Consider the following 16,379-nt stretch of genomic DNA (forward strand, 5'->3'; position numbering starts at 1 on the left):
CTCGTCTCTGGCTGACCTCATCTCTGCACAGACACTAAGGCAGAGTTGACAACTGCCTGGCTGAGTGTGAAGGCATGCTCACACGCACACAGAGCCCCTTGGCAGAGAAGGGGAGATTTTTTGGTGACAAATGCTTAAGGAAATCTTTGTCCAATCATTAACTAATCACTAAGCTAAGCAGAGACTATAAGTGGTCACACGTGACAGAGAATACAGACTTTCCAGAACTAGCTAAGAAAATTCATTAATGAAACAAAGAACAACTACAACAAACAGCAACAGCACAAGCTCTGGGAGGTGTGTCAATCTGATTTGTAAAGTTGCCACATTAAATCATACAAAAAGTATAGTTTTTAATAAAAAAAAGTTATAAGACATGCCAAGAAATACAAATGTGTGGCCCAAACCCAGGAATAAAAAAGCAATAAATAGAGACTGTCCCCAAGGAGCCCAGATGTTGGACTAACTAGACAAAGGCCTCACATCAGCCGTGCTAAACATGTTCAAAGAAGTAAAGGAAGTCACACTGAAAGAACTAAAGAAAAGCCTGAGATAATATGTCACCAAATAAAAATTACAAATAGACAAAAATTATTATCATTATTATTTTTGAAGACAGTTTCGCTTTGTTGCCCAGCCTGGAGTGCAGGGGCACGATCTCAGCTTACTGCAACCTCCGCCTCCTGGGTTCAAGCAATTCTCTTGCCTCAGCCTCCCAAGTAGCTGAGATTGCAGCCACACTCCACCACACCTGGCTCTTTTTTTTTTTTTTTTTTGTATTTTAGTAGAGACAGGGTTTGACCATATTGCCCACACTGGTCTTGAACTCCTGAGTTCAGGTAATCCTCCCACCTCAGCCTCCCGAAGTGCTAGGATTACAGGCACGAGCCACCACATCCGAACAAGACAGATATTATTTTTGAAAGAAAGAACAAAATAGAAATTCTGGAGTCATTAACCAAAATAAAAATATAGTAGAGAAGCTACAGGATGGCATATTTGAGCAGGCAGAAGAATCACTGAATGTGAAGATGGGCCAATTGAGATTATGTAGTCTGAGGAAGCGAAGCAAAAGAGAACAAAGAAAAACAGAGTCTAAAGACCTATGGGACACCATCAAGCATGCCAACATACACATAATGGAAGTCACAGAAGGAGAGGAGAGACAGAAAGGGTAGGAAAGAATATTTGAATAAATAATGGTTGTAAATATTCCATATTTGATTTTTTTTTTTTTTTTTGAGACAGAGTCTTGCTCTGTCGCCCAGGCTGGAGTGCAGTGGCATGATCTAGGCTCACTGCAAGCTCCACCTCCCGGGTTCATGCCATTCTCCTGCCTCAGCCTCCCAAGTAGCTGGGACTACAGGCGCCCACCACCACACCTAGCTAATTTCTTGTATTTTTAGTAGAGATGGGGTTTCACCATGTTAGCCAGGATGGTCTTGATCTCCTGACCTCATGATCTGCCTGCCTCGGCCTCCCAAAGTGCCAGGATTACAGGCATGAGCCACCGTGCCCGGCCCATATTTGATTTGTTTTAAAAAAAATCTACACATCCAAGAAACTCAATGAATTCCAAGTGGCATAAACTCAAAGATATCCATACCTAGAAACATCATAATCAAAGCTGAAGCCAGAGACTCTTGAAAGCAGCAAGAGAAAAATGACTCATAATATACACGGGATCACCAATAAGATCAACAGCTGAAGTTGGGTGCAGTGGCTCATGCCTGAAATCCCAGCACCTTGGGAGGCCAAGGTGGGAGAATTGCTTGAAGCCAGGAGTTCGAGACCAGCCTGGGCAACATAGCAAGACCCCATCTCTACAAAAATTAAAAAATAAAAAAGTAGTTGGGTGTGGTGACATGCACCTGTCGTCCCAGCTACTCAGGAGGCTGAGGTGGGAGGATTGCTTGAGCCCAGGGGTTTGAGGCTGCAGTGAGCTATGATCATGGCACTGCACCCCAGCTTGGGTGACAGAGTGAGACCTTGTCTCTAAAAAAAAAAAAAAAGAAAGAAAAGAAAAAAAAAGAAATGATAAGGGAATTAAAATGGTACACTAGAAAATATGTAACACAAAAGAAGGCAGTTATGGAGAAAGAACAAAAAGATTTAAGACATATAGAAAAAAAGCAAAATGGCGGATGTAAACTGTATCAGTAATTAAATTAATATAAATAGATTAAACTCTCCACTTAAAACCAGAGATTGACAGAATAGATTAAAAGGAAAAAAACCATGATCCGGGCTGGGCACGGTGGTGCACGCCTGTCATCCCAGCACTTTGGGAGGCCGAGGTGGGCACATCGCTTGAGGCCAGGAGTTTGAGATCAACCTGGCCAATGTGGTAAAACCTCATCTCAAAAATACAAAAATTAGCTGGGTGTGGTGGCCGGCACCTGTAATCCCAGCTACTTGGGAGGCTGAGGCAGGAGAATCACTTGAACCCAGGAGGCAGAGGTTGCAGTGAGCTGAGATCACACCACTGCACTCCAGCCTGGGTGACAGAGTGAGATTCTGTCTCAAAAAACAAACAAACAAACAAAAAATCTATGATTCATCTGTATGCCAGCTACATGTAATCTACAAGAGATATACTTTATTTATTTATTTACTTTTTATTTTTTTGGGATGGAGTCTTGCTCTGTCGCCCAGGCTGGAGTTCAGTGGCAGGATCTCGACTCACTGCAATCTCAGCCTCCCAGGTTCAAGCAATTCTCATGCCTTAGCCTCCCAAGTAGCTGGGATTACAGGTGCATGTCACCACACCTGGCTACAAGAGACATACTTTAGATTCGAGGAGGCAAACAGGTTAAAAGTAAAAGGATGGGGAAAGATATACCATGCAAACGGTAACCAAACAGAGCTGGAGTGCCTGTCTCAAAGACAGACAGACTTTGAGATGAAAAATGCTACTAGAGACAAATAAAGACATTACATACTGATAAAAGGGTTAATTCACTACGAAAACTTAAGAATTATAAACATGTGCATGTACCTAATAACACAGCCTTAACATACAGGAAGCAAAACCTGACAAAATTGAAGGAGAAATAGACAAGTCAACAATAACAATGGCAGATGTCAGTATCCTCCCTTCAATAATAGACATAGCTACTAGGTGAAAGATCAACAAGGAAATAGAAGTCCTGACCAGCACTATAGACAAGACCTCCTGGACATCTATAGAAAACTCCACCAGACAATAAGCAGAATATAGTGTTCTCGAGTGCTCATGGAACATTCTCCAGGATAGACAATATGCTAGGCCATAGAACAAGTCTCAATAAATTTTAAAAGATTGAAATCAGGCCAGGCATGGTGGTTCATCCCAGCACTTTGGGAGGCCAGCCAAGGCAGGTGGATTGCTTGAGCCCAGAAGTTTAAGACCAGCGTGGGCAGCATGATGAAACCTTGTGACTACAAAAACTACAAAAATTAGCCGAGCGTGGTGGCACACGCCTGTAGTCCCTGCTACTCGGGAAGCTGAGGTGGAGGGATGGCTTGGGCCCAGGAGGTCGAGGCTGCAATAAGCCGTGATTGCACCACTGCACTCCATCCTGGGCAACAGAGTAAAACTCTGTCTCAAAAAAAAAAAAAAAAAAAAAAGAAAAAAGAAAAAGAAAAGAAAATGATTATAAGGGAATACTGTGAACAATTATATGTCAACAAACTAGACAACTTGATGAAATGGAAAAGTTCCTAGAAAGCCAGAAACTACCAAAACCAATAAAAGAAGAAACAGAAAATGTGAAGAGGATCTATAACAAGTAAAGGGACGGAATTGTAACTTTTAAGCTTCCAATAAAGAAAAGCCAGGGACCAGATGGCTTCACTGATGAGTTCTACCAAACATTTCGAGAATTAATACCGGCCAGGCATGGTGGCGCATGCTGGTAATCCCAGCACTTTGGAAGGCCAAGGAGGGAGGATCACTTGAGGTCAGGAATTCGAGACCAGTCTGGCCAACATGGTGAAACGCTAACTCTACTGAAAAAAGACAAAAATTAGCCAGGCGTGGTGACATGAGACTAATCCCAGCTACTTGGGAGGCTGAGGCAGGGGAATCACTTGAATCCGAGAGGTGGAGGCTGCAGTGAGCCGAGATCGCGCCCCTGCACTCCAGTCTGGGTGAGGCAGCAGGATTGGCTCTGACTAAGAGCCTGGGTCCCGACCAGGTGCAGTGGCTCACACCTGTAATCCCAGCGCTATGGGAGGCCCAGGTGGGTGAATCAACTGAGGTCAGGAGTGCGAGACCAGCCTGGCCAACATGGTGAAACCCCGTCTCTACTAAAAATAACAAAAAAATTAGTCAGGCGTGGTGGTGGGCACCTGTAATCTCAGTGACTCAGGAGGTTGAGGCAGGAGAATCGCTTGAACCCAGGAGGCGGAGGTTACAGTGAGCCGAAATTGCACCACTGCACTCCAGCCTGGGCAACAGGCGTGAAATTCCATCTTAAAAACAAAAAACAAAAGACAAAAAAAGCCTGGGTCCCTCCTTACCTATCTGTCCATTGTAGCAGCCACCCAGGAGCACGTGGGAATCTTTGGGGTTGAACTCCAAGGTAACAAGTGGAGATGATGGCTTCAGAGCAAGTTCAGGCTTATTGGGGTTTTCTATAAAGCAGAAAAAAAAATATCCCATCAGGCCTGGAAAGAAAAGGACAGGATCAACAAGTTTCACCCCTTCTGCAGGTGGGTAGTGGGGACATGGTGGCAGGGGGGGAAGCCTGGGAGCCCCTCCAGTCTTTCTCCAGGCTGCACCCCCTGGTCCACCTTGGCCAGAATCTGGCATTCTTGACCTAGGGGCTTTGCTGATGGTTTTTATTTTTGGTGAACAGGATTGGGGTGTGCCTATGTGTGTGATAATTATATTTCTAGTCCAATTCCCGGGTTTTGTGTCAAACGAGGTTTTGATACTAAGGTTTTTATGTAAAGTCAGCTCTCTGCCAGTTTCTTCAAACCAGGTCTGTGGACTGCAGATAACGACGGAGTCCACCCCATGGGGCTGCTGCCAGAACTCACTGAGCTGCTGGGGTGTCGGGCGTTAGCTCTGTGCCTGGCACCTACACGTTTATTTTAATAATGCTGCCAACGAAGGGAAGCTGGAGAGCATGAAGCCACCACCACCCTCTCCCTGCCTGTGTCTTGTCAGCCCTTCTGTAGACAATGGTTTGTGCTAATAAAGGGACACGCTGCTCCTGCAGGCCATGAATTAAAGGCAAGTGTCAGGACAGACGGGACAAAGGCCCAAGTTCCATTCCACTGCCCCTGAGTCCCTTCTCAGTCTGCTGGGCACTCTTTCCATATACTCTTTTTTGTTGTTGCTGTTGAGACAGAGTCTCACTCTGTCTGTCACCCAGGATGGAGTGCAGCGGCATGATCTCTGCTCACTGCAACCTCTGACTCCTGGGTTCAAGCGATTCTCCTGCCTCAGTCTCCCAAGTAGCTGGGATTACAGGCACCCACCACCAAGCACAGCTAATTTTTGTAATTTTAGTAGAGACGGGGTTTCATCATGTTAGCCAGGCTGGTCTTGAACTCCTGACCTCAGGTGATCCGCCTGCCTTGGCCTCCCAAAGTGCTGGGATTACAGGCATGGGCCACCGTGCCCGGCCTAATATGCTCTTTAGGAGCTAAGAATTGAGATCCCATGGGGTCAGGTCTTCATGCCTCGAACTAAGAATCTGGAATTGGAGGGGGTTTCCTGCTTCTGATTTTAGGCTCTGCCTGAAACCAGACAAGGGAGGAAGGAGAAGAGTGGCTTCCTCCTCGACTGTGGGCCCCTCCCTTGAGGTACCAACCCCGTGAGTGTCCTTGACCTCCTCCCCGTCCCTCCCACTCCTCGGCTTGTGCTGGTCCCAGCCCTCAGTCCTCCCAGGACCCTGCTGCTTCTCACCCAGGTCCCAGATGTATGAATCGCTGCTCATGCCCACAGGCGCCCGCTGAAAATCCAAGCAGGAGTATGCCACTGCCAACTTTCTGTTGCCATCAGGGTGCCAGGAGAGGTGTGTGGCAGCCCTCTTTATTTCCTGGGGGTCCCTGCAGGGGAGAGGGAAGAGAGCAAAAGGCGGAATGTGAGAATCCCCAATTTCTTTTTTTTTTTTTTGTCAGATGGAGTCTTGCTCTGTCCCCCAGGCAGTGGCATAATCTCAGCTCCCACAACCTCTGCCTCCTGGGTTCAAGCGATTTTCCTGCCTCAGCCTCCCGAGTAGCTGGGATTACAGGCGCCTCCCACTACACACAGCTAATTTTTGTATTTTTAGTAGAGACGGGGTTTTTTGGTTTTTTTTTTTTTTTTTTGAGACGGAGTCTTGCTCTGTCACCCAGGCTGGAGTGCAGTGGCCGGATCTCAGCTCACTGCAAGCTCCTCCTCTCGGGTTAACGCCATTCTCCTGCCTCAGCCTCCCGAGTAGCTGGGACTACAGGCACCCGCCACTTCGCCCGGCTAGTTTTTTGTATTTTTTAGTAGAGACGGGGTTTCACCGTATTAGCCAGGATGGTCTCGATCTCCTGACCTCATGATCCGCCCGTCTCGGCCTCCCAAAGTGCTGGGATTACAGGCTTGAGCCACCGCGCCCGGCGGGACGGGGTTTTACCGTGTTTCCTAGGCTGGTCTCAAACTCCTGACCTCAGATGATCCACCCACTTCGGCCTCCCAAAGTGCTAAGATTATAGGCATGAGCCACCACGTCCGGCCCCTTGAATGATTTCTAATGCATCATCCTGCTCCGTTGGTCCATATATGAGGTCAGAGCCCAGCAGGGCTGGAGGGCAACAGGAAGGGCAGCCTCTGTCCTACTGTGCCCTCTCCTGCACACCCCTTGCTGACAGCCATTGGCCCTGCTTGCACACCATGAGTCAGCCCTGCCTCAGAAGAATTCTTTCTTACTGTGCTGGGACTGGGCTAGGTCCTTCCCAGGCCCCTCAGTCAGCCGTGGTAGTGAAATTCCCCAGAGTTGGGATCTGAGGCAAGTCATTTCCAAAACACCTTTCACTCCTCTAGCCCTGCATCACCCAGACCCAAGGTCTGACCCCTGCCCCAGGTCCAGAGGCTTCCCCTCCACATTCCCCCGGCACCTCCCACTGCCCTATTCCAGCCTCCTGCTCATCTCCACTCATCTGAGAGGACAGCCTTGCTTTTTTCTTCATGGTCAAAACTGAGGCCACAGAGCACGGTCCTTCCCACTTCCACCCACTTTCCGCAACTCCTTCTACCAGTCTTCAAGGCCGAGGAGTCCCTCTTCCCCAGTCCTCTCCCCATCCCTGTCCCCAAGCTCTCCTTCCTATCAGCTTTTTTTTTTTTTTTTTTTTTTTTTTTGAGACAGAGTCTCTCTCTGCCGCCCAGGCTGGAGTGCAGTGGCGTGATCTTGGCTCACTGCAAGCTCCGCCTCCCGGGTTCATGCCATTCTCCTGCCTCAGCCTCCCGAGTAGCTGGGACTACAGGCGCCCACCACCTCGTCCGGCTAGTTTTTTGTATTTTTTAGTAGAGACGGGGTTTCACCGTGTCAGCCAGGATGGTCTCGATCTCCTGACCTCGTGATCCGCCCGTCTCGGCCTCCCAAAGTGCTGGGATTACAGGCTTGAGCCACCACGCCCGGCCTATCAGCTTCTTTTGGACACCCTACAAAGGTGCTCTGGGATGGGGTATTCAATTCCCGGGGCTCCTGCAATGAGGTCCCACAAACTGGGTGGCTTCAAATAACAGAAACTGATTCTCTCACAGTTCCGGACACCAGAAGTCCAAAATCACAGATATTCTCCTCACATCAAGCATGTAAACATACATATACATATATATATACACACACATACACATTGCATATATTTATACACATATGCAGATGCTCCTTGACTAATGATGTTGGCTACATCTGATAAATCCATAGTACGTTGGAAATATCAGGAGCTGAAAATGCATTGAATACATCTAACCGACCCAGCATCACATCTTAGTTGAGCCTACATGCTCAGAACACTTATATTAGCCTAGAGCTGGGCAAAATCACCTAACACAAAGCTTATTTTATAATAAAAAGGTGAACAGCTCATGTAATTTTCTGAATACTGTACTGATGGCAAAAACCAGAATGGTTGTACGGGTACCTGAAGTACGGTTTCTACTGGATTTCTATTGCTTTTGCACCCTTGCAAAGTCAAAAAATGGTTTAAGTTGGGGACTGCCACAAAAAGTGGCACTCTGCACACCCTCTTCTGCACCAGCTTTGTTTCCATACTGAATCCTGGAAATGACTCCATATCAGCACATAAGAACTTGCACTGCTCTTTTTTTTTTTTTTTTTTTTTTGAGGGAGAGTCTCGCTCCATTGCCCAGGCTGGAGTGCAGTGGTGCGATCTCGGCTCACTGCAACCTCTGCCTCCCGGGTTCAAGTGATTCTCCTGCCTCAGCATCCTGAGTAGCTGGGATTACAGGCATGTGCCACCACACCCAGTTAATTTTTGTATTTTTAGTAGAGATGGGGTTTCGCCATATTGGCCAGGCTGGTCTCAAACTGACCTCAGGTGATGCGCCCCCAAAGTGCTGAGATTACAAGCGTGAGCCACCACGCCCAGACTGCCCCGCTCATTTTCCCAGCTGCATGGCATTCCGTCATGTGAGTGTACCAGAACTGCTAGAACCAGTCCCCTATAAATGGACTTAGCTTGTTCTAGTCTTTGGCTGGCACACATCCTCTGCAGTGAATATCCACACCTGCAGTGATTTCACACACACACACACACGCACACCCGTGGGATGAATCCCTCGTGTCAAACTGCTATCCTCTGGGGTTATTCATGGATATACTCGCATGAGTGCAGGCCATAGCGGGGGCCTGTTCGCCCACAGTGCTGCTAGCTGCTCACGCTTTGTACTTGCACTTACTCTACACTGCAGGAACACGCTCCACTTGTACACAGATTGGCAATTTCACTTTCTCTGGAGTCTGTACTCCCTTTCCATCAGCCAGACCCGCCCCCAGAGCCGGGCCACTTCTCTGCTGGGCACCTTATCACCGTGTGGCTTATCAAGCCCAGAGCACAGAGAGTGCTGCACCCAGGGCATGCAGCAACTGGCAAGGAGTTGCCTTTGGGGGCGCCCCTGCATGGGGGTGACCGAGGGTGGCCAGACACCTGCCTGGCTATGGTGCTACCTGAAAACATTGATGGTTTTAGCTGAAGGGGCCTCCTCCATCACTTCCACGGCCTCCTCGTCGTTGAAATACTCTTCATAGATGTCAATGGCATTGTTCTGCTTGATGCAGTGCTCCATGATCTAGAGGGGACACGTCGGAAGTTCTCAGTGGTAAGGGGAGGTCCTTTCAGATTGCCCAGGCCTGCAATGGAGTCTGGGAGGGACAGGTCATAGCCAGGGGCCTTTTCCCATCCACTTAACCATGTGCTTTCAATGGGGGAATTTTCAATTGGTTCTTGGGGGTAAAATATTACTTTTTATGTACAAAGCATAGAAGTACAAGCAGCGCATGAACATGCGCTATGGCATTAACATTTGATGGGCCGGGTGCGGTGGCTCACGCCTGTAATCCCAGCACTTTGGGAGGCTGAAGCGGGCGGATCACTTGAGGCCAGGAGTTTGAGACCAGCCTGGCCAACATGGTGAAACCCCACCTCTACCAAAAATACAAAAGCAAATTAGCCAGGCATAGTGGCGGGCGCCTGTAATCCCAGCTACTTGGGAGGCTGTGGCAGGAGAATTGCTTGAGCCCGGGAGGTGGAGATTGCAGTGAGCCAAGATCACGCCACTGCACTCCAGCCTGGGTGACAGAACGAGACTCTGTCTCAATAACAACAACAGCAACAAACATTTTATGGAGGTAGGAGGCCATTAGAAAAAACACGAGGGGCAATAATGAAAAAAAGGTTGAAGAACACCATGCTAGCCAAACAAAATTATTATTATTATTATTATTTTGAGACAGAGTCTTGCTCTGCCACCCAGGTTAGAGTGCAGGGGTGCGATCTGGGCTCACTGCAGCTTCTGTCTCTCAGGTTCAAGCAGTTCTCCTGCCTCGGCCTCCCGAGTAGCTGGGACTACAGGCATGCGCCACCACACTGGGCTAATCTTTGCATTTTTTTTTTTTTTTTTTTGAGACGGAGTCTCGCTCTGTCGCCCGGGCTGGAGTGCAGTGGCCGGATCTCAGCTCCCTGCAAGCTCCGCCTCCCGGGTTTAGGCCATTCTCCTGCCTCAGCCTCCCGAGTAGCTGGGACTACAGGCGCCCGCCAACTTACCCGGCTAGTTTTTTGTATTTTTTTAGTAGAGACGGGGTTTCACCGTGTTAGCCAGGATGGTCTCGATCTCCTGACCTTGTGATCCACCCGTCTCAGCCTCCCAAAGTGCTGGGATTACAGGCTTGAGCCACTGCACCCGGCCTAATCTTTGCATTTTTAGTAGAGATGGGGTTTTGCTATGTTGGCTCAAACTCCTGAGTTCGAGTGATCTGCCTGCCTCGGCCTCCCAAAGTGCTGGGATTACAGGTGTGAGCCACCAAGCCCAGCCCAAACAAAATTATTAATCACTCACCATATATATGTATATATATAAAAGTGTGTGTGTATACATAAAATAATATATATATTTAATCACTCACCATATATATGTGTGTGTGTATATATATGTGTGTATATATATATGGCACTCATCTCCTTCTTCCTGTCCTTGCAGACAGCTGGTTCCTCCACCCAGAATGCCCTCCCCTTTATCCCTTTATTGCAAATGTCCACCAAAGGACAACCAAGCCCTGCCACTTCTTCCTGATCCCTTCAGCAGGAGATTGACCCTGCCTCCTCATGGAGTAAAAGGACAAGTCACCCTTCTCTTTCAGCATTTCTTTCTTTTTGTGTTATCTGGTGATGTCTCTGTATTTGTCTTCGACCTCCAATGGACTGCAAACTCTTTGGGACAGGATGTATAAGAGATTATTTTTCTTTTAATTTAAATTTAAAATTTGTTTTTCCTTAAAACAATTTTTTTTGCACTGGCAATTATGTAGAACAATTATGTGAGATTCATTTTGCAACCTCTACTGTGCCTGGCAGAGGCTTGAAGCTCAGTCCGAATTTGTCAAATGAATGAATGATCCCTATTGGCTGCTGGGTGGGGCACCTTGGGGGTCACCTTTGCCCAAGGTCAAACTCCTCCTAATGCCTGGTCAGCCCTTGTACCTGCCCGCCTTCCCTGTTGGTCTGCGATTAGGACCTCTGCCTGCTCCCAGACAGAAGGCTCCTTGAGACAGCAGCTGGTCCCCTTCCCCCAGCATCCACACGAGCCTCACAGGGAGGGCCAGGCACAGCTGGGCACTGCCCCCCTCGGGGAGCTGCAGTGCTGGATGGGGCTTTCGCAGCTGGGGCGGGAGGAAGCCTTACAGAGCCGAGCTGCATGATGGCGTTCACGTAGTTCTCATCTTTCTCCACCTTCTTCCGGAAACGGATGGTCTGCTCCAGCTCCAGGGGGTTCACGTCCTTGGGCCAGCCCCCCTCGACATGGTTAACTCCCCGGGTCTCCATCTCAAACCGCTCTGTGTTGGCCTAAACAGAGAGCCGCAGGAGGGAAGATGTCACCCTGGTATACTCCCAAACCCTTGGCCGCTTCTGCAATCCAGGTCCCATGCGGGCTCCCAGGGCTGGATGCTGAGGCGCCCTGGCCAAAGCCACAGTATTTTCAGATGCAGGCAAGGAAATTCCTGGTGCTCAGGTGGGCACAGGTAGCTGCAACAGCGCAACCCTGTGGAGCTAAGCAGCTTTGCAACTGGTAGCTGTGGTCATGAAAATCCAGTTTTGACCTTATCTGAATTCTAATGGACCAGAGAAGCCTGTCCATCTGCTCTGTGAGAATCCAAAGAAAAGGCGAATAATTGGCCAGGCACAGTGGCTCACTCCTGTAATCCCAATCCCAGCACTTTGGGAGGCCGAGGCAAGCAGATCACGAGGTCAGGAGATCAAGACCATTCTGGCTAACATGGTGAAACCCTGTCTCTACTAAAAATACAAAACATTAACCAGGCATGGTTGTGGGCACCTGTAGTCTAGCTACTCGGGAGACTGAGGCAGGAGAATCGCTTGAACCTGGGAGGCAGAGGTTGCAGTGAGCCGAGATCATACCACTGTACTCCAGCCTGGGCGACAGAGTGAGACTCTGTCTCAAAAAAAAAAAAAAAAAAAAAAAAGAAAGAAAGAAAAGAAAAAGTGAATAGTGAATAGTCTTTCTTCACTCTATCATTAACAATGCCACCCTATCATTGACAATGTCAGTGTCACAGAAATTGAACGTTAAAACTCCGAGTTTGGATTTGCTTTGCCTGTCCTTTGTAGCAGGGAGGACAGTTTTACACGTGGGTCTCGCCACTTTCCCTTCTTTCCTTTCTTCTTCTTCTTTTTTTTTTTTTTGAGACGGAGTCTCGCTCTGTCGCCCAGGCTGGAGTGCAGTGGCATGATCTCGACTCACTACAGCTTTTTTTTGTTGTTGTTGTTGCCCAGGCTGGCATGCAATGGCGCAATCTCGGCTCACTGCAACCTTCGCCTCCCAGATTCAAGTGACTCTCCTGCTTCAGCCTCCTCAGTAGCTGGGATTACAGGTGCTCGCCATCATAGCCAGCTAATTTTTGTATTTTTAGTAGAGACGGGGTTTCACCATGTTGGCCAGGCTGGTCTCGAACTCCTGACCTCAGGTGATCCACTGGCTTCAGCCTCTGGAAGTGCTGGGATTACAGGCATGAGCCACTGCACCTGGCCAGTACAGCTTTGACTTCTCAGACTGAAGGGATCCTCCTGCCTCAGCCTCCCAAGTAGCTGGGACTACAGGCGTGTACCACCACATGTGACTAATTTTTGTTTTTGTTTTTCTTCTGTAGAGACGGTGTTTCACCATGTTGCCCAGGCTGGTCTCAAACTCCTGAGCTGAAGTGATCCTCCCGCCTCTGCCTTCTTTTCACTTTATTTTTAAAAATTATTTATTTATTTATTTATTTTTAGAGACAGGGTCTTGCTCTGTTGCCCAAGCTGGAGTGCTGTGGTGCGATCACAACTCACTGCTGCTGTGAACTCCAGGGCTTAAGCAATCCTCCTGCCTCCACCTCCCAAGTAACTGGGACCACAGGTGTGAGCCACCACAACTGGCTAATTTAAAAAAAAAAAAAAAAAAGTGTAGAAATGAAGTCTCACTATGTTGTCCAGGTTGGTCTCAAACTCGTGGCCTCAAGCGTCCTTTCACCTTGGTCTCCCAAAGTACTGGGATTACAGGCCTGAGCCAGCACGCCCAGCCCTTCCTATTTTTAAGAAATTGTGGCAAAATACACGTAACATAAAATGTACCACGTAACCATTTTAAAGCGTACACTGCAGCAGTGTTATCATACACAGGGCTGTGCAACCATCAACCCCGCCTCGTTCCAAAACTCTCACATCACCCAGAATGGAAACCCCATCCTCGTGAAGTCACTCCCATCTCCTTTCCTTTTTTTTTTTTTTTTTTTTTTGAGACGGAGTCTCGCTCTGTCGCCCAGGCTGGAGTGCAGTGGCCGGATCTCAGCTCACTGCAAGCTCCGCCTCCCGGGTTCACGCCATTCTCCTGCCTCAGCCTTCCAAGTAGCTGGGACTACAGGCGCCCGCCACCTCGTCCGGCTAGTTTTTTGTATTTTTTTAGTAGAGACGGGGTTTCACTGTGTTAGCCAGGATGGTCTCGATCTCCCGACCTCGTGATCCGCCCGTCTCGGCCTCCCAAAGTGCTAGGATTACAGGCTTGAGCCACCGCGCCCGGCCTCCTTTCCATTTTTAAGCCAGCTCTCACAAAAGGTAAAAGTCTGGATCAGCACCATAGGAAAGGTTAAAAAAAAAAAAAAGTCTGGAAAAGGCAGAGCTGCTGGAAACGACAGGAGGGCCCCCCAGGGTGTGGCCCACATGGCGGCCATTCTGCTTATTGGCTACACCACGGCCACAGGCCTTCTCATCCCCGGGACAGCAGCTGGTCCTGGGAGAGAAGCACCTACTTCATCTGAATTCTGAGTCACTGAAACCACCCACACCCATCTGACTGTTGGACGTGTTTTGGCCAAATCAAGTGATTTGGTTACCGTTTTATCTCAGCAGTTGTCGACCTAATTAGGGTGAATCACTTAGTCCATAGAAACAGGGAACTCTCTGGCTTCTGAACACATGACCACGACCCTCCAGGTAAGTTCTCTTATCATGGAGGCCCCTCTGGCTGGAACTTTCTGTGGGACACTTCCCTTTTCTCAAGCTGGGTAGTTGCCTGTAGATATGAACCTCTGCTCCCTCAGAATATCTCTCCCAGGCTGGGCACAGTGGCTCATGCCTGTATTCCCAGCACTTTGGGAGGCCAAGGCGGGAGGACTACTTGGGCCCAGGAGCTTGAGACCAGCCTGGGCAACATGGCAAAACCTCGTCTCTACAAGAATTACAAAAATTAGCCGGGCACGGTGGTGCACACCTGTAGTCCCAGTTTCCAGGGAGGCTGAGGTGGGAGGATCTATTGAATTCGGGAGGCGGAGGTTGCAGTGAGTCGAGATTGTGCCACTGCACTCCTGGAAGACAGAGTGAGACCCTGTTTAAAAATATATATATCTCCCAGCTACACCAAATATCCAAAACAACGCTGGTAAGTGTCTTCGAGGTGAAACAAGAGCTCTTGGGAGAGGGAACATTGTGATTTTCCCTCCCCTGGCTTGAGGAAGGCTGGTGCTGGGTCTTCTTTTGATCCTGGGCACTGCGTGGAACTCACGAGGAGCCTCTAGCCTCACTTCCAGCTTCTCTACTTGGTCCACTCTAACTGGCTTTCAGGTGGACAAGGACCCCCGGAACCACTCACCTGCCCTAGCTGGCCGCCCTGCCTGGCCACACCTCACAGGCCGGGGCCCTTGGGGCAGGGACCCACCTCATGTTCCGACATGCTGACCGAACACTGGATGCCTGTGTCCACTGGGTTCCGCTCCACGAACTGCTCGGCCAGCTCAGGGTTGGGCATGATGTCGATGTTCAGCTCGGCCTGGCGGTCAGAGAAATTGCACTGCTTCCCGAACTCGCTGCGCTTCTTGACGTACACGTACACAATCTCCATGGTGCCGGCTGCTGGGGGGAAGAGGGAGGGTGTGGGTGAGGGACCCCACCGGCCCCTTTCCCATCTCCACAGGTCCCGCCGGGACAGCTCCAGGTTCTCAATCTGGTTGGGGCAGGAAGCAAGGGGTGCTAGGGAGATCCTAGGAATTTGTCCAGAAGCTGCATCTGCATTTTAAAAAATCCCGAGTGCCGACTATATGCTAAGCAGTACCCTATTTAGCTCGTGCAATTGTTCTCTGAGGAAGGCAATAAAAATCATTTCGGCCAAGCAAGGTGGCTCACAACTATAATCCCAGAACGTTGGGAGGCCAAGGCAGGTGGATCACCCGAGGTCAGGATTTCAAGACCAGCCTGGCCAACATGGTGAAACCCCATCTCTACAAAAATACAAAAATTAGCCGGGCATGGTGGCTCACACCTGTAATTCCAGCTACTCAGGAAGCTGAGGTGGGAGAATCACTTGAACCTAGGAGGAGAAGGTTGCAGTGAGCTGAGATTATGCCATTGCACTCCAGCCAGGGTGACAGAGCAAGACTCCATCTCAAAAAAAAAAAAAAAAAAAAAAAATCACCATATTATTTGAGGGCATTTGATGCTTAGATGCCCTCAGTGACTTGCCCAGGGCCCTATAGCTAATACATGCTGCAGCTGGCCTGAGCCGATTCCAAAACTCTTACCCACCAAATGATACAGTTTTTGTCTTTTGTTTTTAGGTTTTTTTCTTTCTTTCTTTTTTTTTTTTTTTTATGACAAAGGCTCGTTCTGTCACCCAGGCTGGAGGGCAGTGGTGTGCTCACAGCTCACTGCAGCCTCAACCCCTGGGCTCAAGTGATCTCCCACCTCAGCCTCCCAAGTAGCTGGGACCACAGGTGTGCAGCACCATACCTGGCTAAGTTTTGTATTGTTTTGTAGAGATGGGGTCTCGCCATTTTGCCCAGACTGGTCTTGAACTTCTGGGCTCAAGTGATCCATCTGCCTCAGCCTCCCAAAGTGCTGGGATTATAGGTATGAGCCACTGCACCCAGCACAATACGGTTTTCACTGAATCAGTGTTTACTGACAGGCAGGAGGAAATATTGATGGTGATGACGTTGGACTAAACTCCCTGACATGCTGGGCATGAAACACACAGGACAGATTTGAGACCCCTGGGCCCCTTCTTGAACCCTTCCTCCCCAACCCAATGGCCCAACTCTCACCCAATTGTCCAAAAGGCTCATTGGTTGCCAGACTCTGGCCTCTACCACTCTCTGGGCGCCACCCTGGAAATCTCTTCCCTCCAACCAGGACAG

General features: G+C 49.0%; 1 protein-coding gene across 3 annotated transcripts in view; it reads right to left on the reverse strand.

Annotated features, from left to right (window-relative positions):
- Positions 1-16,379, reverse strand: part of DNAI2 (dynein axonemal intermediate chain 2) — a 43,640-nt gene that overhangs the window by 20,675 nt on the left and 6,586 nt on the right. For 2 of the 3 annotated variants that reach the window (XM_050765730.1, XM_050765731.1), the window contains exons 2-6: positions 14,906-15,099; positions 11,383-11,544; positions 9,153-9,274; positions 5,900-6,042; positions 4,504-4,617 (exon numbers count right to left, since the gene is read on the reverse strand). In XM_050765730.1, coding sequence (XP_050621687.1) covers positions 4,504-4,617; positions 5,900-6,042; positions 9,153-9,274; positions 11,383-11,544; positions 14,906-15,088 — 724 coding nt within the window. In that variant the 5' untranslated portion in view covers positions 15,089-15,099. The remainder of the gene's footprint in view (positions 1-4,503; positions 4,618-5,899; positions 6,043-9,152; positions 9,275-11,382; positions 11,545-14,905; positions 15,100-16,379) is intronic. The other variant, XM_050765729.1, reaches the window with a different exon arrangement.

The sequence above is a fragment of the Macaca thibetana genome, chromosome 16, assembly GCF_024542745.1.
Source record: "Macaca thibetana thibetana isolate TM-01 chromosome 16, ASM2454274v1, whole genome shotgun sequence".
NCBI lineage: Eukaryota > Metazoa > Chordata > Mammalia > Primates > Cercopithecidae > Macaca > Macaca thibetana.